The sequence below is a fragment of the Colius striatus genome, chromosome 18 (assembly GCF_028858725.1).
Source record: "Colius striatus isolate bColStr4 chromosome 18, bColStr4.1.hap1, whole genome shotgun sequence".
Lineage (NCBI taxonomy): Eukaryota > Metazoa > Chordata > Aves > Coliiformes > Coliidae > Colius > Colius striatus.
In genome coordinates, this window is record NC_084776.1 from 10,257,393 (window position 1) to 10,281,723 (window position 24,331).

The 24,331-nt window shown below is 59.2% G+C and overlaps 1 protein-coding gene and 1 non-coding gene across 2 annotated transcripts; one reads left to right on the forward strand and one right to left on the reverse strand.

Annotated features, from left to right (window-relative positions):
- The first annotated feature begins 2,450 nt into the window (after positions 1-2,450).
- Positions 2,451-2,525, forward strand: LOC133627230 (small nucleolar RNA R38). Its single transcript, XR_009820028.1, has one exon. It is a non-coding gene; the product is annotated as a small nucleolar RNA R38 (small nucleolar RNA).
- A 4,060-nt stretch (positions 2,526-6,585) lies between these two features.
- ST6GALNAC2 (ST6 N-acetylgalactosaminide alpha-2,6-sialyltransferase 2) lies at positions 6,586-14,788 on the reverse strand. Its single transcript, XM_062011028.1, has 10 exons — positions 14,586-14,788; positions 9,951-10,043; positions 9,775-9,832; positions 8,972-9,146; positions 8,184-8,349; positions 7,966-8,104; positions 7,710-7,813; positions 7,452-7,535; positions 6,872-6,971; positions 6,586-6,753 (listed from the first exon to the last, which is right to left on the reverse strand). Exons 1-10 carry the CDS (start codon positions 14,708-14,710, stop codon positions 6,586-6,588), a joined length of 1,212 nt encoding a protein of 403 aa, XP_061867012.1. The 5' UTR covers positions 14,711-14,788.
- Positions 14,789-24,331: the final 9,543 nt, after the last annotated feature.

Genomic DNA, 24,331 nt, shown 5'->3' on the forward strand with positions numbered 1-24,331 from the left:
AGGTGAGCTGTCCATGCAGTGCCAGGCCAATGCAGGGAGCCCACTTGCTATTGTGGGGGAACTGGGCAGCTTTCCATGAGCACATCCTCAGTTCACATGCCCCAAGGGACTGTGAATCCTCACTTCTGACATTTTAAGGGTGAACATCTCTCATGAAGAAAGGCTGTGAGACCTGGAGCTGTTCAGCCTGGAGAAGGCTGAGGGGGGACCCTAAAGGGTGGGTGTCAGGAGGATGGGGTGACACTTTTGTCTATAGTTTCCAGTGACAGGACAAGGGGTGATGGACATGAGCTGGAACACAACCAGTTCCACTTAAATACAACGAGAGACACCTTTGGTGATGAGATGAGAGAGCCCTGGCCCAGGCTGCCCAGGGAGGGTGTGTTGGCTCCTTTTCAGGAGGTTTCCAAACCCACTTGGACACGTTCTTATGCCCCTGATGGAGGGGAACCTGCTTTAGCAGGAGGAGCTCTGTAGGGCCCTTCCAGCCTCTACCATCCTGGGATTCTATGACACTGGTTAAATACAGGGCCTTCATCTGCACTCAGACTTCTCTGCTTTCACACTCAGGTTTCTCTGCTTTCCATTTCTAGTCACTGGAACCTTTCACCACAAGAGTGAATGGAGATTTAGGGCTAGAAAGTGGGTATTAGCTATTCTCGTTTTTCCTCCCCTCGCTTCTGTTTGTTATTGTTCATAAACTACCGAGGAACATCCAGCAGGTTTGAACAGTGAAGGACAGTCATAGTACACACTGGAAGCATCACATATTCAAAGCACAGCACACTTACTAACTAATCTCTGACTAATCCCCAAACTCCAGCTAATTAGTCTTTTTGAAGTGTGCCCCTTTCCTACACGAGCCAATGCTTGTTCAGCCTTTTGAAGCATTTAGTGTGCTAAGTACAATCATGTGTGTCTCCCTGGCAAACAGGGCACATGGAGAATGAATCAATGCAATTAATGAGCAGCATGATGGTGCAAAAGCTCTGTGCATGGAGCACAGGCCTAGGTTTCTTATCCTGGTCTTGCTGTGTTTTATCTGCACCCCCTCAAGCCCCAGCCACAGTTACATTATCTGAGTATTTTGAGTCAACCCACATGGTTTCTTATCCACCTGTGCACACAAAAAGCCTCAAAACCGTGCAACCACAACAAAGGCACCACAACAGACCCAGCAGATTGTTCAAGGCATCACTTTGATGAGGTCACAGCTGCAGAAGGGGCCTCTGGAGAAGTCAGCTCCCCTGGCAGGTGACAAGTCACACACAGCTGCCTCCCTCCTCATTTCCCTGCCTCAGCAGGCCCAGCGAGGGCACCAGCCCTGCCCACAGCTCCTGTGTGAGGCCTGGGCACCCACACACCCCCACCACAGCCCGGTTGTGTGTGGTGTCATTCTATTACACATGTTATTACACATAGCAAGAACAAAGCAGAGCCAGCACGGCAAAGCGGGGGAATCCTGTTTGCGAGGCTGTATCTCGGTAGCTTCCCCTCTCACTCAGCTACAGGACCAGGTTTTCAGCTGCAGGGAAGCATCTTTACGCACGAGGTGCCCCAGGCACACTCAGCCTCCTCTCTCCAGGCTCCCAGCACCCTGCGAGCAGGCAGCCGCAGCGGCGTGTGCCCGAGCTTTGCCCCCGGCCCTGCCTCCCCTCGCACACGGGCGCCGCGGCGGCCCTGCCTCCCCTCGCACACGGGCGCCGCGGCGGCCCTGCCTCCCCTCGCACACGGGCGCCGCGGCGGCCCTGCCTCCCCTCGCACACGGGCGCCGCGGCGGCCCTGCCTCCCCTCGCACACGGGCGCCGCGGCGGCCCTGCCTCCCCTCGCACACGGGCGCCGCGGCGGCCCCGCCTCCCCTCGCACACCGGCGCCATGGCGGCCAAGCCTCCCCGCGCCCCGCCCCGCTTCCCATCGCCCTCCGCGCGCCCCTCCTCCTCTCTGTGCCGGGCGCCATGGCGGGCGGTGAGTGAAGCGGCGGCCATCCGCAGCCATCTGTGGGCATGGCGGCAGCGAGGGGCGCGGGGACGGCGGGAGGGTGAGCGGGGCAGTCCTGGGTGCCATTCCGGCTGTCTGCCAGGGTGCGGCGAGGCTTGGGTGTCTGCTCGTGGGGACGCAATGGTGTCCCCCCGTCCGCCATGCCAGCTGGCGGCACGCAGGGCCGCGCTCCCCGCGGGACGCTGCCGGGGCCCGGCGGGGTGAGGCTGGCACCGCTCGGCTGCTGGAATGGACGCTGAGGAGGAGCCGTTCGTGCAGCTCGGCCGGAGCGCTGCCGGCAGCGCAGCACCGGGCTGGGCCGGCGTGACCCAGCGCGCCGCGGCTCGGGCCCGCGGAGAAGGGCTGTGCCCGCCGCGCCTCGCTGCCGCCCGGGGACGAGCACGCTACCGAGGGGAGGACGGGCTCGGGTTCTGTTGGGCACTGCCTCGTCCCGGGTTTGGCTGTTCTGGAAGCTGAGCTAGTGATGATACAAGTTATCCCTGTCTGAAGTTATCTTTCCCCTGTGGAAGCATGACTCTGAGGCTCAGCGTTGAAGACACAAAGGTAAAAAGAAGGGCTCTTACATGAACTAACTCTGTTCCTTTCCTCTCTTTCAGGGCTGAAGCAAAGGTAAAAGCACTCAACTTGCCTGGGAAGCTGATTCCTGCAGCAGCTGCATACGGGTGAGAAACATCTGCCTTGCCACAGTCATTTTTCTCCTCTTCCTGAGCCAGGGAAGCAAGACTCATCCTGCTGTGTCAGATGATATCCTCCTGGGGCTACTGGAAGGAGATATAAAAGCCCGGTGGCTTGATTAATGTAATTAAGCTGATCAAGGCTGTAGCTGCACTGCAGCTGTCACCCAAACACCCAGCCCCTTGCTGCCATGGAGCAGAGGGTGAAAGGCAGCACAGGATGAATGGGAAGGGTGCTGGGGGTGGTGCCCAGAGAGCACCTGCTTGTCAGCACAGTCAAAGGTGAGCAGGTGTAAAAGGGATTAGAAGTAGGAGGGATTGGATAACAGCTCATTAGGGGAGACACTTGACACAGCTCATCTCATAACTGCATTTGTCACAGAAACAGACCTAGTGAAAGAATAATTGTTCTGTTTGTTACCTGCAGGTGCACTGGGGTGGTTTTGGGTTGCTGAGGGCAGGGAGGTGCAGCTCACAGATACCAGAGGGTCATCCTAGCGAGGACATACCCTGCAGAATCTTTCCCCAGAAGGGCTATGTCTGTTTAGGTCTGCTTGAACACACTTCTCAATTCCAACCCACAGATAACTTACACCCTGGATGAAGGGATTATTTCTTGTGCACCAGGAGGGGGGTGGATTATGATGTTTCTGTGTGATGATGAGGATCTAGCACAGTCTTAGAGGTGGTGAGGTTTTTGTCTTAAGCAAGGATTTAAGTAGCCACCTCCTAAAGGTTTTTGTCTTGTGAGTGTGACGACTCACTGGCAAACATGCTCCTTTGTCTTTGAGGGACAGGTTTCTGCTGGGCTGCTTGGGGGACAAAACTTGCCCCCAGGATGGAAAAATCATGCCTTAAATTCTGCTGTCACCCAGTGCTGGGGTTTTTTTCAGAAGGAGTGGAGAAGTGAGCAGAGGACAAGCTTAGTTCAGAGTCATCTTGCTAACAGTGTTCAGTCCAGCTTGTATTTAGGAGGAAGTCATGCTGCAGACCTTAGGGCTGTGCTGCTGCCCAAAGAGGGCAGCTGGTAAGAGAATGCTGTGCTGTGGCATGCTGCTCCTTGGTAACTTACCAATTACATGACTGATCTGGAGGCAGCATGACTTGTCTGCAGAGCACAGTAGCCAGACTCTGAGTGCTCACCTGGAAGAACACTGGTCTTTGTTGTTTGTGGTGTTGTAGGACTCAAGGAGTTGACAGAACCAGGGGCAGGAGAGGAACTGAGCCTGTGATGTGCAGCTCTGCCTGGCCAGCAGTGAGAGAGCAGTGAGGGATCCTGCCTGGGCAGTGCTGGGCTGGCACCAGTGGCCATGAGAGGGCCAGAGCCACGTGTGTTGCTCTTTGTAGTGCTGCCTGCAATTGTTATGGCACAGTTTAGATCTGGGAAGGGTGTGGAAGTGGCTTATCCAGCCCGTGGGGCACAGGCAGGCTGAAGGACAGATAAGAGCTGTGGCTGTGTCTCAGGTGAGACGCAGTGGCTGAGGCACAGCAGCTCCTGACAGCTGCACCAGCCCTGTCATTTCACACTTGGACAGAATTGGTGTGAGTTTGCAGAAGATCAGTAGCACTCTGCTGGCCTGAACTGGCAAAGCTGCCAGCAGGGGGCTGACTGCTGAGGAAATGGAGGCTGGGACACACAAGGGGAGGGAAAGGTCCTGTCACCCCAGGCAGTGTGTGGGGTCTGCCTGCCCGGCCCTGTGCTGGATGAGACTGGTCACTGGGGAGGGCACGTGGGGCTTGTGGCTCCCAAAGAGCAAGGGGGGGGGAAAAAGGCAAAGAGGCAGCCTGGTGAGAAATAGGAAAAGCTACTCAGTACTTTGAGAAGAGAGAGAGGGAGGTGGGAATTGCTTCAGAACAAACTTTGGGGAGAGCAGTCCCAGCATTGCTTTGTGCTGCTCTGACTCCAGAAGCAGCAGCAGGAGGGTTGGGGAGTGGGGTGGGGGGTTGGGCTCTAGGAGCGAGTTACAAATCAGGAACTCTTCAGCTGACTGCTGCTTTGCTCTGCCACTGGTGCTTTTGCATCAGGACCTGAAGGAAAAAGCAGGTCCCTGTGTCTTCTGTTCCAGAATAAAATAAAATGTTACAGGAAATCTTGGGGGTCGAAGTTGTTTTGTTTGGGGGTTTTTTGTTTCAAGTTACCTGTGTGAACACTAGTGGGTTTGAGCAGGCAGGAAGGATGCTGGCTTAAAACATTTCTCAAGTTGAAGCAGTTGTGAGCTTACCCTTCACAGCAAAAGCTGCTTCCCCAGAGACCTCAGTGTCTGCAGACAAGCAACCCATGGGAAGGGGGTGACAGAACTCCTCAGAGCTAAGCAGGAACTGGTGACAGAAGTGGTTCCTGTGGTCTGCTTGGCAGCTGAAAGGTAAGGAAGGAGGGGAGCAGTAGAGCCCTCGGGTTCCTTTGCTGGTAAGCCCTTAAAATGGTGTGTGTGTGTGTGTAACTCTGGGCTGGGCTAGAAAACACCTGAGGGTGGGTATAGTAGTTCCTGTGCACAGCTGGAGGTCACAGTCTCAAACCTGCCCTGTGCCTCACAACGCTGCCAAGGTCAGAGTCACCATCCTGGGCTGCACTGAGCCTGGGCCAGAGCTGCTGTGAGGAGGTGCTGGGTGCTCTCTTGCTCATGAAAGGCTTTGCTTTGACCTTGCAGATAAAAAACAAGCCTAACAGGCTGCCTCGGGACCAGGGTAGGGTGGCTCTGATGTGAACAAAGGGTTATTTGAGGCCTGGGAACATGAGATGGGCTCCAAGCTAGAGATTGCATCTGAAACTGGCTCACAGACCAAGCTCCTGCCATGCTCACTGGTCCTGGCTGGAACCAGCCTGCTGCAGCTTGAGGGGGGTCCCAGGTTCCCTGGCTGGGGGCTGGGATATCTCTGCATCTGCAGGAATTCCTTCCAGCACCAGCAGTCTGCAGGGGGCACTGGGCCCCTGCCAGCCCCGGGCTTCCCCCCTCCCAGCCCCCTCCTGGGCCATCCCCAGTGGAAGGCTTCCTCCAGGCCACGTTACAACAGAAACAGGCATCAAAGAAAACTATAATCGTTCCAAGTTGTGTAATTGGAGGCAGTGGGGAAGAGCCTCGGTGCTGCCATCACGGGACAGCTGGAGGGTTGGAGACCTTCACCCCCCCCTTGGTGTTTTGTGAGAATCACTTCTACTCCCCCTGGGAGCTGTCAGGTTCCCTCACCTGCCTGCCCTGGAGCTGCCTTCTCAGAGCACTTGGAGGGCCCCCCATGCAGGACAAGCCCCCCACTCCCCCAGCACAGCTGTGGGACAGCTCTGCTCCTCACAGCCAACACATCTCTGGTGGCTTTTAAGCCCCTTCCTTGTTTGTCACCACATAAGAAGAGACAAAGGAGGCCCCACTGTGGTCTGGCACAGGGGAGGGCAGCCAAGCTGCAGCATTTCACGCTGATGATGGGGGCAAAAGGATCCTTCTGGAAGGTGGCACACAGCCCAGAGCTGGCAGTTGAGGCTCTGTGGGCTGGGAGGGAGGTGTGTGACCCAGGTGCCAGGCCGAGGATCCATTGTGCCCCTGTGTGGTCCCACCATGGTGACAAGTATTTGAACTGGAGCACAGTGATGAGAAGAAAGGTGTTTTACACATCTCCAGCAGCCTCTTCAGCACCTCCTGTGCTTCACAGGGGCCTCTGCTGCCACAAGGCCATGGTGGCAGGGCTGGGAGGTCACAGCCACATGCTGTGGTGCTTCCTGATGCCCCAAAGGCCACGTTCAGTCACATTGAGCCACCAAACGTTGCCAGAGATCCCTCAGGAAGTGCAACACTTCTCCCCCAACTTCCCATCACACCATGGGCTGGCTGGGGACAGCCCTCAGGAGGGACGTGGCAGCCTCCAGAACAAGGAGGAGAGCCCCAGGAGTCCTTGGACTTGCCCCCATGGGCAGCCACCAGCCTCACCGCTGGTAGAGCGTGATGATCCCTGCCCGGTGCAGGCTCCTCCACAGCGCTGCCTCCAGCAGCATGTCGTGGTTGGCATAAAACACCAGCGGCTTCTTCTCCGGCTCGTAGTAGTGGTCTGAGAACTGCTCGTAGTTGGCCGTGATGAAGCCGTAGGCACTGACCTGGGGGGTGGGACACACAGGTGGACAGGCTGAGGGCTTCCCCATGCACACCCCAGTGATGGGTGGCACATGTCCCCTCCAGCAGCCTTGGAGCAGCCCCAGGCCCCAGGGCTCTCACCTGGTCGCAGGCGTGCAGCGCGGTCAGCAGCAGCAGCGCGCCGGTGCTGGGCATGTAGAGGGAGGCGAACTGCGTGCGCAGCACCTCTGAGTGCAGGAACCTGCAGGGACACGGGGGGCTGATGGCCAGCACGGCCCTGGCAGCACCCAGCCAGCCCCCCACACACTGCTGCCAGGGGCACCCAGGGGAACGCTGTGGATTGTCTGATGGCTCTGACTAAGGTTGAGCTGGTTCGCTGCAGGTTGCTAAAAGGCACCTCTCCATGGTTTGAAATCACCCCAATGCAGGGGTCTGTGCTCATGAAAGGCAAGAAAAGACAATCCCCAGGGGCCCTACCTCTGCTCCTTTTAGACTGGGTCAAAATGTAATGTATTTTGGGAAATGGAAGGCAAGTGAGGACAGTGAGGTGCAGGAGGGGATGTGAGCTGTGCCTTGTCTGCAGGGAGCAGGCAGAGATGGCTCCAGTGCCTGGGGATGACTGGGACTGCACTGGTCTGTGCTGGGGAAAGGGGTGGCAGAAGGCAGGTGGTCTGAGCCCAGGGCAGAGCTGGGCAGCAGCCACAGCCCTCATCCTCCTCACCTCGTCATCAGGTACTGCAAGAAATCTGGGTGCAGCAGCTTGAACTTCTCTGCAGATGCCTCTGGACCAAAATACTTCTGTGGTCTGCAGTGGGGGAGGAGAAGGGCAGAACTGGTTGCACGGGAGTCCTGGAGCTACTTGGGGTCTCACACACACATCCCCCCGGCTCCAGGGCCAGATGTGGGGTGAGGACAGGCCCATCACTCTCCCTCCAGAGCATCGCTGAGGGTGCTGGGGGAAACATGGGGGGCTACTCACCTGTCTCCCTTGTCTGAGCCCTCGGGGACTGGGCTGCCCTGGATGGCCGAGCGCAGCATGAGGTAGTCACGGATATCAGAGGGGATGAAGATGTACCTCAGGTCCTGCAGCAGGGACACAGACGTGGCACTGGAGGAGGCCTTGGCACACCGCCCACACCAGCGGGCTGCGAACTGAGGGTTCCTGAGTCCAGGAGAAGGGCTGGGGGGGAGCAAGCCCCAGCCTCAACATCCCCAACAAGCCCTCGAGGCCTCACCTTGCCCTGGGGCACGCGGGTGAAGCCATACTCCTCGTAGGCGACGAGGGAGTTCTTCATGGTGTTCACCGTGAAGCCGTAGAAGGAGATCTTGGTCCCAACGTCCTCCTCGAAGCCTTTGATGACGGCGCCGTTGAGCCTGCGGGGACGGCAGGGGACGTGTGTCCAGGGCCGGCCTGTGCCGCTGCCCCCGGCCCCGCGCCCGGCGCCGGCCGCACCTGAACACGAGGTGGTGCGCGTCGATGGCGCGGCCCTGCCGCGAGCCGTTGAGGATGCCGCCGTTGCCCACCACGGCACAGCGCACGCAGCCCCCGCCCAGCGCCGCCCGGTCCAAGAGCCGCCTGTTGGCCGAGGTGTTGAGGAGCCGGAGGGTGTCGGCCACGGCTGGAAGGGAGAGGGCTGGGGTCAGTGGGTCAGGGGGGAGCTCGTGTGTGAGCACGTCTGGGGCAGCGCTCACTAAAGCTCACGCCACATTGTGCAGGGGAGGGGGTACGGGGGGGATGGGGGGACACCAGCCAGTCCCTGCTCTCCCAGGTCAGGTGTCACCTCCCCACAGCCTCCTGCATTCCTAAATCTGCTCTAAACAGCTGCCACAGGGACACACGGCCCCAGCCATGTCCCCTCCTGACAACGCCCCCTCGCAACTGCCACCAGCCCCAGCACTTCCCAGCCTGGGGATTGAAGCTGGTGGCTGCTGGGAAGAGCAGAGAGTGGGTTTAGGGTAGGAAGGGAAACAATCTCCATCCAGAACAATGGGGTGGGTTGTCCGAGCTCCTCTGCCCCGGTTCATAATCACACACACACTGGGGCTTTTATGTGGGTGAATGTCATGAGCTGCAGTGAGCAGCGCGTGCAAAGCCGTGCCCTCCAGCCCAGGAGGCTGAGTGGGAAGAGATGAAGCTCCTCTGCAGGGCTTCTCTGCCTGCCCCATGCCTGTCCCTTCTGCTGGGCTCCCCGGGCTGCCCCCCAGCCCCCCATTGCCCCCCTGCCCCGGTCGGGTCCGTACCTGCCTGGGGCAGGCCTTGCCAGCCGTAGGGGACGTGGCGGGTCTTCAGCCTGTCCCAGGTCTCTGGGGTGAAGTGCTGGTCCCACATCAGCACCGGGGTGTCAAAGCGGAAGAGCTCCCTAAATTTGGGGTCTGCTTTTGCTCTGGACATCACCGAGTGGAGACATGTGCTGGGCTGCTGGTGAGGAAGACCTCGGGTCAGCCTGCAGCCTGGGTCTGGCTTCCCTCTGACACCTCCACCCCTCACCAGGCACCAAGGAGAGGACAAGCCCAGGGACAGAAGTGTTCTGCTGGGTCACCCAGGCAGGGCAGTACCTCCTCTCACTCCCCTGCTGCCAAACATCCTTTGGTGTCCGGCACCAGGGCTGGGAGGGTCAGGGCTCACACAGGCACCTCAGCATGAGCAGTGGGGAAGATTCAGCACATTCTAGTGTGGACCTCCTGCTAAAGGGCTTTGCTGTATGACAGCAGCCCCAGCACCCTGGACCAATCCCTCCCAGAGCCTGGGGCTGTCCCCATGAGCCTCCAGCCTGGGCTGGTGACACAGGTGTCCCAGGATGACGTTGGTGGGGATTCCGCATCAGGGAATTGCTCAGGGAGGTGCTGCAGCTGCAGCAGGAAGGCCTGGGGAGACCCATGTGCATGGATGGAGGAGGTTGCTCCCCTGCACACACACACACACAAAAAACCCCTTCCAGATGCTACTGCTCCTCCTCAGCCTCCCCACACAGATCTCCAATCAACAGCTCCCAGCAAGGAGGGGCCTGGGGGACACCGACCGCGCTGTGCTGACAGTGCCCAACCTGCTTTCTGCTGGGCTTGGGCTCCTCCAGCACGGTGGAAGGCTCAAAGGACTTCCCACTGCAAAGGGGAAAACACATAGCAGAGTTCAAAACCCATCACTTGGGCTCTGGAGAAGCCCCCAGCAGGCACAGGGCTGGCCCTGGTGCCAGGGCTGCTGGGCACATCGTTCCCTTACCTCTCAGAGCCACCTTCACGGGCCCATCTGTGGCTACCGGCTCGGCCCGATGTCCCCCGCGGGGCCAGGACCAGCGGCTCCGGCTGCAGCAGGCTGGGGAGAAGCCAGTGGGGGCTGAGCTGGGGGGTGACAGCCACCTCTCCCTGACAGCCCCCAGCTGTGGGAGCCCTGGGACAGGAGCACATCACCTCCATCCAGCCCCCTCCCCTCCCCGCTGCCTGCGCCCACCCTCTGCGTGTTGCTGCAAGTGAAGAGCTGGGGCTTTGGGAGGTTGATGCAGGTCCCACCTCCAGGACCCTTCTGTACCAAAACCCACACCCAGCCCAGCCTGCAGCAGTGGGGGGACCCTGCTGAGACTCCCCAGCTCTCCTCACCATCCCACCTGTCCCAGGCCTGAGAGGGACGGGGCTGGGACAAGCTGGGCAGGCCAGCAGGACACGTTCAATTGCAACAATGGAGAAGCAATTGGCAACTGGGATCTGGAGGCCCTTGGAGTGTATGTGGACCCCCCTCTGCCATGGGGCCAGCTGAGGCATGCCCTGGTCCCTCAGGTAGCCTTGGGGGATGGAGGCAGAGGCTTCCCACCCGAGCATCTTGGGGTGCTGAGCCCCACCAGAGCAGCCAGGGCTGCCCCAGGAGGGTGTGGGGCCAGGGGCGAGCGGGAGGTGGGAGCCCACCGGAGGGGAACAGGCTCCCATTCATCCCCACACACAAGGGCCCTTCAGAGCCCCCCGGCACCGCCTCCAGCCCGGCAGGCAGGTGCTCGGCCCAGAAGGGGGGTATTGTGGAGGAGACAAGGGCCCCTTGTTACGGGATCTCTGCTTGGGAGCCTGGGGACAGGTAGAGGCAGGTGGGGAGCAGAGCTCTGCCTGCCCCCAGCCCCTGCCAGTGCTGCAGGCGTTGGGTTTCCATCCTCACCGTGGCCCCTGTCAACACCAGCAGTGCCCACAGCCCAAACCCTGCTCAGTGCCACCCTGGGGGTGCTGGCACCAGGGGCTGCACACAGCAACATCCTGGCTGGGAAAAGCTGTCTGAAACCTTGGGGTCATGCTGGAACCTGCTCACTCAGCTCATCTCTGCCACGCAGAGGCTGCACACTCAGGTCAGAGCAAAGCTCACCCAGGAGAGTCTGTCAGCAGCTCCAAGGACAGCTCTGCATGCTGAGCCAGCTCAGCTGAGCCAAATGCCATGGGCTGCTTGGGGCTCACCCCACAGGGGATCCCCAGAGCCCATGTCACACACGCTGCAGGAGCTCACACGTTACCAGCACCCAAACGATGGACTGAGAACTGAAGAAACCTCCCTGCTCCAGAGCCAGCTCCTGCAAAGCCCTTAACTCCCTGCAGCAGCAACCCACCCCCCACCACACACACAAAGCCTCCAGTTCAGCCACACTCCCTTTCTCTGGCTGCAGGGGCACAGCCGCCACCAAACCCGCACAGCCATCACTCTCCTGCACCACTGAGGGCTTGAGCTGCCCACAAACAGCCTCTCACAGCCCTTCCCCATGAGACTCATGAGCCCTGGATACGCATCTCTGCCCAGCCAGGCCCTCCACAGCCCTCCAAGCTCTCCCGCTCCTGTTTCTCAGTACAGACCCTTCCTCAGCTCATCCCAGTGCCGCAGGACAAGGGGCACTGTCAGCAGGAGAGTGCTGTGCTCCATTCTGCACAGGATGCTGCAGGAGTGCCCAGGGTAGCACAGGGGGTTCAGGTCCAGGCTGGCTGGGGAGGGTGGACGCAGGCACCTGCAACAGGAGCTGGGACCCACCTCCAGCTGTGGCCAGACATGGTGTGTGGCACTTGCTCACCGTTCCTTCCCAGACTTGCGCTGACCTGATAAACTCAATGCCCACATCAGCACCTCCCTGTGGGGGCTGAGCCTTGTCCTGGTGCTGGGGAGGGGCAGCTGGGGCCCCTCTGCCACACAGCAGCTGGGGGAGCCAAGTGCTTTGACGTCACCCGCCAGGATGTGGTGAAGCACCTCGTGATGCTTGGGCGACTCGGGAGATGCCAACCCTCCCTGGGACCGGCCGATGCACAATGCAGCTCCAGGGAAGGAGTGGCCCCTGGCTGCCTGGGCAGCGGGGCCAGCCAAGGCTGGGTGTGCTCTCTGACCACTGTGACCTTCACAGATGTGACGTTTCTGGTCTGTGGCCACCCCCCAATTTCCGGAAGATAGCAACCATGTGCGAATGTTGTGAGCACACGCTTCAGCCTTATCTTTGGCAAACACTCCCAGGGCCCTGCAGAGCTGTTGGAGGGAGCCAAAGCAGCAAACCTGTGCTCAGAAGGCATTTGCTCCATCCCACCATGAAGGGCTGGGTTCCAAAAAGCATCTTTCCCCAGCACAGAGCCAGAGCAGCACAGCAGCTGGGCAGTGCTCCACGCTCATCCCGGCTGCCCCAGCAGCAAAGCCACGAGCAGTGCTGGCAGCTCATGGGGCAGCTCATGGGGCAGCTCATGGGGCAGCTCAAGGGGCAGCTCAAGGGGCAGCTCATGGGCAGCTCATGGGGCAGCTCAAGGGGCAGCTCATGGGGCAGCTCACGGGGCAGCTCACGGGCAGCTCATGGGGCAGCTCACGGGCAGCTCATGGGGCAGCTCATGGGCAGCTCATGGGGCAGCTCAAGGGGCAGCTCAAGGGGCAGCTCATGGGCAGCTCATGGGGCAGCTCAAGGGGCAGCTCATGGGGCAGCTCATGGGGCAGCTCATGGGCAGCTCATGGGGCAGCTCATGGGGCAGCTCAAGGGGCAGCTCATGGGCAGCTCATGGGGCAGCTCATGGGGCAGCTCATGGGCAGCTCATGGGGCAGCTCATGGGGCAGCTCAAGGGGCAGCTCACGGAGCAGCTCAGGGAGATGTCCAGGCAGGGATGCCTGGATGGGGCTGTGTCCACACACCCCACGAGCTCTGGAGATCTGGCTGCCTGCAAGCTGACCCCAAGGTGCCCAGCTCTGTGAGGATAGGAGCATTTTGCCTCTCTCCTGAGGTGCCTAAGACTCAGCGTTGTGCTGAGCTGGAGGGGGCCTCGGCACTGCTGTGGCCCTTGGGTTGGCAGCACCAGCTGAAGGCCCAGCTTCCTCCTGCCCCTCTTTAGCCTATGTCTGCCCACATACACCTCCCTCCCTGCCCTGGCAGCAGGCGGAGCGGGGAGCGTGTGCCCAGCCCTGCCACGTTGCCCCTCTGCCCCGGCTTCCCTGCCAGCCTCAGCCCGTGCCCGCTGCAGGGCAGCACCTGGGTGAGTTCAGGATGGACATGTAGTGATCACAGGGTGGCAGGCTGTAGACACAGGGAATCAGAGCACACAGGACTCGCTAAGGTTGGATTGAAGCCAAAAGCAAAAGCCCAGGAGAGCTCCCCGTTACCTCAGCCCGGGCTGCTCTCTGGGCCCAGATGAGCTGACAGTCCCAGGCAGGAGCCTGGGCTGGCTCTGAGGGGCTGAACCCCAGGCTGGGCAGGCTCAGGTGGGGTTAGGCTGAGCTACTTGCAGGCTGACACTTGGGGAGGGGGGGGGGCATCCCACAGTCTTCTCCACTGGTATGGGCTGTGGACCCTGCACCAGGACACGGCTGGTTTCCATTTCAGCTCCAGCTTGGGCACATCCTGCTGCCTTTGTGGAGTTGCTTCTCCTCTCCTGGACACCAAGATCATCTTGGGGAGCTGCTCCCCATCCCTGCAAAAACCCACCCCGAGCACACGGCAGTTTGGACCTCTGTGGCATCACCTGAACAGCCAACCTCTGCCCAGGCTGTGGGAGACTCTTGTGCTCCACAAGCCCTGCAGCAAGGTCCTGAGTAGGGCAGGAGTGGGCAAGGAGAGCCCCTGGTTCCCAGCTGGGGCAGAGGCTGTGTGTACTGCAGGGCAGCCCAGCCAGCTGCACGCCCAGCAGCTCCCAGCACAAATGTGCCTGCACTCAGCTCGCCCCGGGCAGGATGGGCTCTGGTGCCCGCAGCACCCGGAGCGTGGAGCCCAGGGCCCGCAGCGCTTTGCTCGCACCAGAGGAGAGCGGCCGGTGCCGCAGCCCCAGCGCGGAGCTCGCTCCGTCCCGCCCTGCCTGCTCCGCCGCCCAGCCCGGGGTCCCGCTCGGGAAGGGGCTGGGGAGGTTGGAGGATGGCAGATGGGACAGCAAAGCGGGAGATGCGAATCGCTGCAGTTTGGGAGATGCTGCAGGCGCCGGGAGTTCGCAAGCGGGGGGCAGCGCGGGGCAGCTCCCCGCGGCCCAAACTGCTCCCCAGGACCATCAGCCGGCTCCGACCCTGAACTGGGGGCTGCTGAAGGGGGTCGATCCTGCCGGGCGGCTGAGCACCCCTGGCCGTTCCCGGACCCGACAACGGTTTCTTTGCACTGGGATGGGCTGAAGCCACAGAGGGACCCCCACAGCCCCCCTGGGCACCCCTGGGCTCGGCTGGTGGCTACGGGCAGGACCCTGGTGCCCAGCACACCTCGGGGTGCGGGAGGGCAGAGCCTGCTGCAAGCATCGTGCTCAAACCAGCCGGTAACGGGGGCCACGGCTGGGACACCCTGCCCGATGGGGCCCATCGCCGCACCCCAGTTCCCTCTCCCCGTCCCAGCCCACGGCACCTCACGCTGGATTTGCACATCCCCGCCTCGCACCGCCGCTCCCCGCACCTCCTTACCTGCCTATGATCCTCCGGCTGCCCGGCGACCCCACCGTCGCGTAGTAGTGGCCGTAGAGGAGTAGGGAGGATGTTAAACCCGCCAGGAGCAAAAGGCAGAGGCGGTTCCAGCGCGGGGACCCCATCCCGGAGGCAGCGGGAGCGGAGGAGCCCGGGCTGCCGGGGCCGGGCACAGCGGCGGCTCACGGCCCCGCGAACCTCCCGAGCCCCCTTCCTTCCCTCCCGAGCCCCTTCCTTCCCTCCCGAGCCCCGTTCCTTCCCTCCCGAGCCCCGTTCCTTCTCTCCCGAGCCGAGCTGCGGCTGCCGCTCCGTCGTGCCCCGGGTGCCCGGCTGCACCTTGGAGCAGGCTGGGCTATTCCTCGGGAGCGGTGGGAGGGAGGGTGTGAGCCGGCGGGAGGAGGCACCAGGCTGACTGGTTCAGGCTTGCTGAGAAAAAAAAAGCACTTTTGAGTTGCTTTTTCGCCGAGCTGACGATTAAACATTTACTCAGAGCAGCAGGGAAATCTGCGCTTTTTTTCGCCTCATTTTCACGGCTCCCCCAGCACGGAGCTTCCCCCTCTCTGAAACTTTCTCGTTGGGTTCAAACACGTCTTTTCACCCGGCTGCAAAGCAAACGGAGCCGCGGGACGGGGCCGGGGGCTGCGGCCACAGCTCACCCCGGCGGTGCAGCCCCTGCCCAGCGCGGCCGGAGCCTGATGCTGCTTGTTACAAGCTTATCAGAAGCTCGCGGCTCTGAACTACGGCCCCGGGTTATCCGATGGCAGCAAACACGGGAAACCCAGCGCTGCTGCAGCAGCAAATGTGGCGTGGGAGGGGAGCGGGGCGACAGCACACGCGGGTGGCTCCTGCCTCCGCGCCCATGGACGCTCAACATCTCTCCATCACAACGTGGTTTTGCAGCACACAAAACCGTTTGTTCGGGGCCTTATGCCGAGTTTGCCAGTAGTTTGGGTTTGGGGAAAAGCAGACTCGGGGGGTGGGGAAATGGGAATGAAACGTTTGGACATTTTCAGAAGGGAAGAGCTTGAGTTTCTTTTTTGAGAGAGTATTTGGACTTCACTTTAGTTAAACCCATCTAAACAAAGAAAAGAGCCCCATGAACTAAAGGAAATGCATACCAACGTGCTGGTTACATGGGGGAAGGGACTCAGCAGAGATAACAACCGTCCTCAGCTGATCTGCAGGGATTTGGGGGGGGGGGGGATTTTTAGGGGGAGCAGCAGCATGGTGAGCCCTGCTCCATCCAAATCCCTGCACACGCCTCTCCCAGCACACACATCTCTCCATGGTGTCAGCTGCCTCCAGCCTCTTCCCAAATACCAGCTGGTGTTCTTCAGACCCCCAAACCCAGGACCAAACCTGGGGTACAAGTGCTCCCGAGTCCCACCTGTGCACCCCCAGGCTGCTGTATTCACAGCTGCATTTTTCCCAACATGTCTTCACCCCTCCAGATCCAACCATCCCCCCCACTCCCATCCCTGCCTGCCCAGACGTGTTGCCAATGATGCTGCTCATCCAAAGGAAGATAGAGACAAAAACTGTCTTGTGTGAGTTTGCTTCAGTCTCCCTTTGCTTGTGTTATCTAAATGTCCTAGTGCCAGCCCTGCTCCCCTGGCAATTCTGGCTGCTTGGGGCTGGCAGTGTGTCAGCACCCACCACGTGCCCAGGTTGCAGCAATGTGCTGGGGTGAACACAGGAGCAGTGACCTGAGGCTGGCACCAGGGGCCTGGGACATTGGACATTGAGCCTTGGTCACCACGCTGAGAGGACAGCTCTTAAAGAGAACCGAGGGGGACCAAGGGCTACTGTGGCACAGGGGCTGGGGGCAGGAGAGCTTGGCTGGGCAGGGGACAGCCTGGGGAAGAAGAGGCAAGAAGGGCTACCAAGATGATCTGGGGAATGGAGCAGCTCTCTGATGAGGAAAGGCTGTGGGAACTGAGGCTGTTTAGTCTGGAGAAGAGAAGGCTCAGGGGGGATCTCATCAACTCTCATAAATACCTAAAGGGTGGGTGTCAGGAGGATGGGGGGACACTTTTGTCTGTAGTGTCCAGCGACAGGACAAGGGGTGATGCCCATGAGCTGGAACACAACCAGTTCCACTGAAACACAAGGAGAAAGTCCTTTGGTGCTGGGGTGAGGGAGCCCTGGCCCAGGCTGCCCAGGGAGGGTGTGGAGGCTCCTTCTCAGGAGGTTTCCAAACCCACCTGGACACATTCCTGTGCCCCTGATGGAGGGGAACCTGCTTTAGCAGGGGCTTGGGCTGGGTGAGCTCTGCAGAGTCTTTCCAGCCCCCATCATCCTGGGATTCCATGAAGAAGCAGGAAGAACAGGAGAGACCACCACAGCCTGGACACACAGGCATGAAATCAGGGCTAAAGTTCATCTGCAGGTAAAACTGCAACAGGAAGGGCAGGAAGAGGGAGTTCACATGTACCTGAGCAGAGAAGGGCAGGACAGAGAAATGTGAGGGCACTGATGGAGGGATTTAATGCTTTTTGCCTCCATCAGCAAAGCCTCCTCCCAGCCCCCGAGGTACCAGCATTAGCTAGAAGACTCAGGGCCAGCAGATGGGGGACAAAGGTCTGAGGTCCTGCTCAAAGGTCCCCCCAGCCTGCAGCCTGTGCTCACCCGCTGTGACTCGGGGATTGTCCTGGCTGGCTGGGACCAGAGGCATTTGCCCCTGTGACCCTGTGCCTGTGCTCCCAGCTCTCACCCTTCCTTCATCACAGCTAATCATTACCAACTGTTGTGGCAAGTCAGAAGAGACACAGCAAGACCTGGTCTTGGAGGTGGAAGATGGATGGTGCAGGGAGTGAGGAGCACAGATTCCCCCAGTGACCTGGAGAAAGTCAGGAATGTGCCCTCTGGAGACATTAGTGACACAACATACACCAGAGCTGGGAGCTTCTTGGTGGCCTTTGCTCAGAGGGAGGGAGGAGCTGGTTTCTTCACACCACTCTCATCTGTCTCCATGATGGATGGTTTTCTACTGTGGGGATTTCTTTCAAAGGGGTGAAAATGAAATGCACAGCTCTTCATCTGCTCTACTTGTCTTGTGCTACAATGCATCTTGGCCCGTGCCCCAACATTAAGTGGTGCTTCTTTTCGAAGTTACATAAGTGTGAAAACCTAAAGTTGCCAAATAAAGATTAGGGAAAGAACACAAAAGGAATTATGATGAAAACCAGCAAGTATCATTTTTAGCCTGGGCTTTTTACTCCAGTGATTACTTCTTGGAAATAAAACCCAAGCGAGCCGCAGGGCTGGGGAAAGCAGGAGGAAAATAAGCACCAGCTGGCTGCTGGCGTGGGGTGCTAGAGGGAAATCTTGTGGTCTTTGCCATCATGAACTGTCCATCTGGGACAAAGAGACCTCCAAAAAGCTCCTGGAGGATTTATAGATCCCAATTTGTTCAGCACAGGTCAGAGGTACAGTTAAGAAAGTGCCAAAAATCTGCTCATAGGAAATTTCCCTGAATGCAAAGTCTGGGGCTGGGAAGGCATCGCTGCAGAATGCAGAGCCATATGGCTGCCTGCACAGGCAAAGGCACCCAGTGATGACAAACTGGTCAGCAGATGTCTCAGGAGGCTGATGCCCAGCCCCTTCCCCACGGGGTGGGAGGGCAGGGAGAGTTTGAGCCTTGGCCAAAGCTCCTCTTGCTGGGTTCCCTGTGGGAATGGGGTCGGGCAAAGCGGCTGCCCCTGCTCACCCCAGCTCCTCCATGGTCTTTGAAACCCAGAATCACAGAGTGGTGGGGGTGGGAAGGGCCCTGCAGAGCTCACCCAGCCCAAGCCCCTACTAAAGCAGGTTCCCCTCCATCAGGGGCACAGCAACGTGTCCAGGTGGGGTTGGAAACCTCCTGAGAAGGAGCCTCCACACCCTCCCTGGGCAGCCTGGGCCAGGGATCCCTCACCTCAGCACCAAAGGAGCTTCTCCTTGTGTTTCAGTGGAACTGGTTGTGTTCCAGCTCATGTCCATCACCCCTTGTCCTGTCACTGGACACTACAGACAAAAGTGTCCCCCCATCCTCCTGACACCCACCCTTTAGGTGCTTTTAAGTGTTGATGAGATCCTTCCCAGTCATCTCTTCTCCAGGAAGAACAGCCCCACATCTCACAGCCTTTCCTGATGAGATTTGTAGGTGTTACTGCAGCCAAAGGCCGGGGGTGAGCAGGGAAGTGCCCACAGGGAGGGTGCTGGGCCTGGGGCTGGCAGTGCAGGGGCAGCTGTGGGACAGCAGCTGCTCAGGGCCATGCTCAGCATCACCCCGAGGCTCTGCCTCAGCCACGGCCTCACTCGGCGGGGCCAGAGCCGGGGGGGTGCCCGGGGGCTGCACCCCGTGGTGTAGCTGAGCTGTGCCAGGCTGGCAGGATGCAGCCCACAGTCTCCCCCTGCCCCTCAGAGAGGCAGGAGGGTTGGGGAGCTGAGCTGGCTGCCCGAGCCCTGCCCTGCTCTTATCGCCGAGGCGGCTGCGAATGGCAGAGCAGCCCCTGACCGGCACCGAGATAAACCAAACACACAGTCCAAGGCCATCTGCTCTCTGCCCATGAGGCTCTGCCTTACACCCTGGGGGCTGTGGAGCACCTTGGAGAGATTAAGGTGACAATTCAAACTGCTGCCTTCCCCTTTGCTGCTGGCTCTGGACCAGGCAGAGCAAACGTGGACTGATCCTGCCCTGTGAGCAGCATAAACAGTCCCTGAGGTCTGCTGAGCCCAGGGCTCAGGCCAGGCTCTGTCCCTGAAGCACACAGACACGGGCTGTGAGTGTGGGTGGGCACCAGCTTGTGTGGACACAACTGACACTGTAGGATGGAGGGAGCCTTGGGATGACCTCAGCACTCAGCAAGTGTCTTTCCAGGATTTACCACCCTGAGGGCTGGGCCAGGCCAAGCTGAGGCAGCCCCACAGCCCCCAGGACGCTGCCTGCCACTGGAGCCCTTGGCTGTGGGAAGCAGGGGCTGCTGCATCCCCAGGAACAGTTTGCCTGCATGGTCCTGCCCCAGCACCCAGGCTGCTGCTTGGGAGGTGCTGAGACGTCATCTGCTGCTTTTTGCACAACAAAGGTCTGGGCTGCTCCTTTAAACTTGTTCTCCCTCCTCTGTTATCAATAGTTTTTCTGGTCAGACTGGATTTCCCTGCTGCCACATCCCCAACAAATGGAGAAGGTGCATACAGTGGAGGTCAGGAGGGTGAACCCACCCCCACAATCCATGCACCAAAACCTCTGCAACTGGGGAACATAAATAGTATCTTGTAAGGTTTGTGCTGACCTGGAGCAGGCACATGCTGTACTCCCACAGCACCCAGTCAGCTCTGGCTGCTTGAGAGTGATGCAGATGGAAGGAGAACCCACTCCATGCTGCAAAGCCGGGTGCTGGTGTCCAGCTCAGGCTGCTCTGTGCCTTGGTTTCTTGCCTGGGAAGAAGAGAGACAGGAGTGACAACCTGGATGTGGCACTATGACACAAGGCTGCCTTGGAGTGGCACTGGCTTCCATCAGCACCTCATTGGCTTTGTTCTTGGCTGCCAGGGCCAGCAGGTACCTCAAGTCCCAGGACATAGGGCTTTAGTCCCCACTCCTGGTCAACCCAATCCTGTTCTCCAGAGCCTTTCAGACATAACCAGAGAGCAGGGCTGGGCTGACCCAGAGCCCAGCTCATCTACTTGTCCCTGAGTTCCATCCCTGTCCCCAGCCCAGTGCATCCTGTCCACTCCCACCTGCTTCCAATGATGGGACAAGGGGCAATGGGTATAAACTGGAACAGAAGAGGTTCCAAAGAAACACAAGGACAAACTTGTTCCCTGTTGAGGTGAGGGAGCACTGGCAGGGGCTGCCCAGGTGGGCTGTGGAGGCTCCTTCTCTGGTGACATCCCAAACCCAGCTGGATGAGTCCCTGTGTGCCCTGCTCTGGGTGGTGCTGCTCTGGCAGGGGGGTTGCACTGGATGAGCTTTCAGGGTCTCTTCCAGCCCTTGAGATTCTGTGGTTCTGTGATTCAGCCCCAGCCCCAGCTGAGTACCTACGTGCCTGCAAACATACAGCAGGACACAGTCTCTGCTGCTAGACAGGGAGCAGTCACACCACAAAGAGGGAAGAGGTAGAAACCAAACAAAAGATCTGAAGCCCTGCCAGGAAGGTGAGACCACAAGAGCTCCTGGGCAATAAGCAGATTTGTTTCCTGCAACCTGGCAGGGAGTGTTTAGAGGCTGTTAATACCAGGGAAACCCCAGAGGAGTCAGGTGTGACTGTAATAACGGCTCATGGTGCTCACCAACAAAAAAGCAGCTCTCAGGGGTGTCTGTCTGGGCCCAGAGAGTGGGGGGGGAATGGAGTTAAATCCAGCTGTTGGCTGGTCACCAAGTGTGTTCCCCAAGGCTCAGTGTTCTGTTTAACATCTCTATCCATGATCTGGATGAGAGGATTGAGTGCCCTCTCAGTGAGGTTGCAGATGACACCAAGCTGGGCAGGTGCATGGATCTGCTGGAGGGCAGGAGGGCTCTGCAGAGGGCTCTGGCCAGGCTGGAGCCATGGGCCAAGGGCAACGGAATGAGGTTTAACAAGTGTCGGACCCTGCACTTAGGCCACACCAAGCCCAGGCACCGCTACAGGCTTGGGGATGTGTGGCTGGAAAGCTGCTGGGGGAAAAGGACCTAGAGGAGGTTGATCAACAGCAGCTGAACAGGAGGCAGCAGCGTGCCCCTGTGGGCAAGAAGGCCAAGGGCACCCTGGCCTGTATCAGAAATGACGTGGCAGCAGGAGCAGGGCTTTTCCAGAGGTCTGATGCAGTGTGGGCAGCTGCAGGGCTGTGCATGGCCCTCAGACACAGCCTCTGCCCAGCCTGGATGTGCCAGACCCTGCACCACACTGGCAGGGCCCTGCAGAGGACCTGGGGCTCTGGGCCCATGCTGCTGGCCTGCCAGCCATGAGGGCCTGGATGGGGACATTTGGGGTGGCCATGCACTGTGGCACTGGCTCTGCTCAGCTGCCTGGAGGAGGCTGGGGCTGCTCTGGCTCAGCCCAGCATTGCTGCTTCAGCCCTGGGACACACAGCTCAGCCCTGCCTCTCACCATCAGTGCTCCAGTTTAGCTGCCCTCCACAGGTTTTGCTACACCAGCTTGTGCCAGGCTAGGAGTTGTGAGGGAAATGCCACCTCCAAACCCCTTCAACCTCCCGTGGCCACTCCAAGACATGCTGGGCCTGGTGCAGGGGCTCCCCCCATGCAGGGGCTCCCCACGCCTGGCCAGTCCTTGGTGGGAGGGCAGGACTTGGTGCAGGGGGCCAGAAACAAAGTGAGGAGGTGAAGGGGTCAGGTCAGTGCTGCACTCCTGGGGCCAGAGAAGATATGGGTCTGAGCTTGCTAGGAAACCCCAGACCACAGCAAAGGCCCTTCTCCAGCCCAGGTTATCCCTGATAACATGAAACATGGCAGCTGTGTTGAGAGGAAAGCCTGGAGGGAGCAGGCTCTGCTGGTGGGGAAATCCTCCTGGGAAGTTTCCCTCCCTTGGCTCTGGGAAGCCTCAGCTGCACAGAGGAGCTGAGTGTGAGGGGAAAGCACGGGCTGGGGGCTGCCAGCCCATCCCCACAGCCTCCTCACCCACCCTGGTACCCTTGCTGGGTGGGACTCAGCCCCATGCCGCTTCCCAGAGGCGAGGGAAACAAAAGGGGAGGAGGGGGAAGGGAAGGGTGGAAGAGAAACTTCTTCCAACTTCTCAGGAAAAGAAAAGCCCTATTCAGGCAGGAAGAATACCGAGGGGAGCTGGTCACTAAGCAACCCGCAGCTATTCGGCAGGGCCCTGGTGTGGGTGAGGAGGGAGGCTGCCACGCTGCCCCCGGTGCCCGGGAGGGCGAGTGCAGGACAGGGAGAGCCCCGAGGAACTGAGCAAAGGGGCCAGTAGCCACGGGCAGACAGTGAGCACCCGCGGGGCCAGAGATCTTCGTGCTGGGGGGTTTGTTCTCTGTCAGCCTGGGAGAGTCACTAGTCTCCATCACGCTGCCCCTTCACAGGGAGGCTCTTTGCTGCTCAGGAGGGTTTCCAGGTCTGCTCCAGAGCCTGCAGCCCCCTGAGGGTCTGGTGTTCACAGAGGGCAACACAGCTCATTCCCAGCAGAGGCAGGGGGCATTTCAGATAACCCCCTGCTCCCACAGACACTGTGGGGCCTGCATGGGCAGAGCAGGCAAGGCAGCCTCCACCCTCTCCCAGGTATGCTGAATTCTCATTTAGATTGTCAATGCTGGGGGTTGTCCTTTGCAAACAAGCTCAGTGAGACATAAGAAACTGCTTGGTCCTTCCTCAGCACAAGGAAAAAGGGACAAAGAACATCAGGACTGACCAACTCTGCTGAGAGTCTGTGCTGAAATGCCTCCCTTGGAGCCCGGGGGGTCCCTGGAAACACTGCTGCAGAAATGCTGCACAGAAGGAGAACTGCTCACAGCCAGAGGAGGTCCACTGGGACCAGTCAGTGTGCAGCTGGGTCTCAATCCAGGGCCTGCTGGGTCCAGGGAGATGCACTGAACCTGCCTGGACACTGGGAGTGGCTTTTTGCCTGCACAGTGTCGTGGAGAAAGCATCCAGCCCTTCATGCATCTGTCTCCAGCATCTGATGACCTGAGAACAAGGACAAACTGCCAGGTGTTTACCCATTTCCTCAAGGAGGTTGTTGGCCAGCTCTCATCCCCATCCTGTGATAGGAAGTGGGGCAGCCTCTGCAGATGGAGCTGCCCACCTCCACACACAGTCCTGCCCTTCTCTGGCTTCACTACCTGCTATCTCAGCCTTCCAGCAACTGCTCTGGACACACATCAAAAAAACCACAACTCACAGGGCTGCAAGGAAAACTCAGCTTGGCCAAAGGAGTGCCATTTATTTTGCTTGCAAAACCCCTTCCAGCAGGTGGATATGCTGTGGGCTCACTGGCTGTAACCAGCACGCTGGGGGATGGACCCTCCAGCCAGCAGCAAGCACGGGCAGCATCCATCCCTGGACTTGGAGAGCTGCTACCTCTGCTGGCAAGAGGGTAAACACAACATTCACATGTTCTACAGCCAGAGGAGCCCCAGAGCAGGATGCACCAAGTCTGGTATGAACCTGCCCTTGGCCTGGTGGTGCTCCTTCCAAGGTGTTATGACAAGGCCACGCTGGGAAATGGAAGTGAGACTCATCCTCTCTCAAACAAGTCACCTGAAAGTGTCCAGTCCATCCTTCTTATCTGCAGGGAGCAGAGTGAAAACAGTACCTCCAGGAATTAAGTCAACCTGAGACAGGATCTGCATGATCACCTCCATTCACTGGCTGCTAAGGGAGCTTGCTCAGACAACAGACCCAGCCCCAGTATGGGCACCACTAATGGAGAGGATCCACCCAGAACAGAAGTAGCCCCAGCATGAGGAGCATCTCCTTGCAAAGAGAGAAAATCTGGATGAAGATGCAGAACACTGGTCCATATCCTATCCAGATCCACCCTAGATTCTTCTCTTCCAACACTGCTTCCATCAGCAGCAGTCCTGCAGCACAGCCAGAAGGGAACTCTTTGTCACTGTGCTGTGTTTTCTTGCTTTTCATTTCCTGGTCTGTAGCATTTGCACATTTGTAGAAACACTGTGAGAATAGAGAGGTGCTGAAGGAGGAAAATCTCTTTCTGGGGATGAAATGTGCCTGGAAGCCCAGAGCTAACTTTGGTTCTGGTGGTCCTTTTCCATCCCCAGTGAGGTGCTGTTGAGATTTCCCAGGCAATGGCCCTCACCACACAA